At 69.6% G+C, this 247-nt stretch overlaps 1 protein-coding gene across 1 annotated transcript in view; it reads left to right on the top strand.

The window, feature by feature from the left end:
* Positions 1 to 6: 6 nt before the first annotated feature.
* The window catches only part of Emc8 (ER membrane protein complex subunit 8), a 13908-nt gene continuing 13667 nt past the window's right edge, over positions 7 to 247 (top strand). Inside the window, exon 1 of the mRNA XM_010627493.3 lies at positions 7 to 230. Coding sequence (XP_010625795.1) covers positions 9 to 230 — 222 coding nt within the window. The 5' untranslated portion in view covers positions 7 to 8. The remainder of the gene's footprint in view (positions 231 to 247) is intronic.

Genomic DNA, 247 nt, shown 5'->3' with positions numbered 1-247 from the left:
GGCTCAGCATGCCCGGGGTGAAGCTGACCACGCAGGCCTACTGCAAAATGCTGCTGCACGGCGCCAAGTACCCGCACTGCGCCGTCAACGGGCTGCTCGTGGCCGAGAAGCAGAAGCCGCGCAAGGACCACCTCCCGCTGGGCGGCCCCCACACGCTCTTCGTGGACTGCATCCCGCTCTTCCACGGCACGCTGGCCCTGGCGCCCATGCTGGAGGTGGCCCTCACCCTGGTAAGCGCCTCGCCGCG

Source organism: Fukomys damarensis, unplaced genomic scaffold (genome assembly GCF_012274545.1).
Source record: "Fukomys damarensis isolate Sample0158 unplaced genomic scaffold, DMR_v1.0_HiC HiC_scaffold_32, whole genome shotgun sequence".
Classification (NCBI taxonomy): Eukaryota; Metazoa; Chordata; class Mammalia; order Rodentia; family Bathyergidae; genus Fukomys; species Fukomys damarensis.
This window is presented reverse-complemented; position numbering and strand designations above follow the sequence as displayed.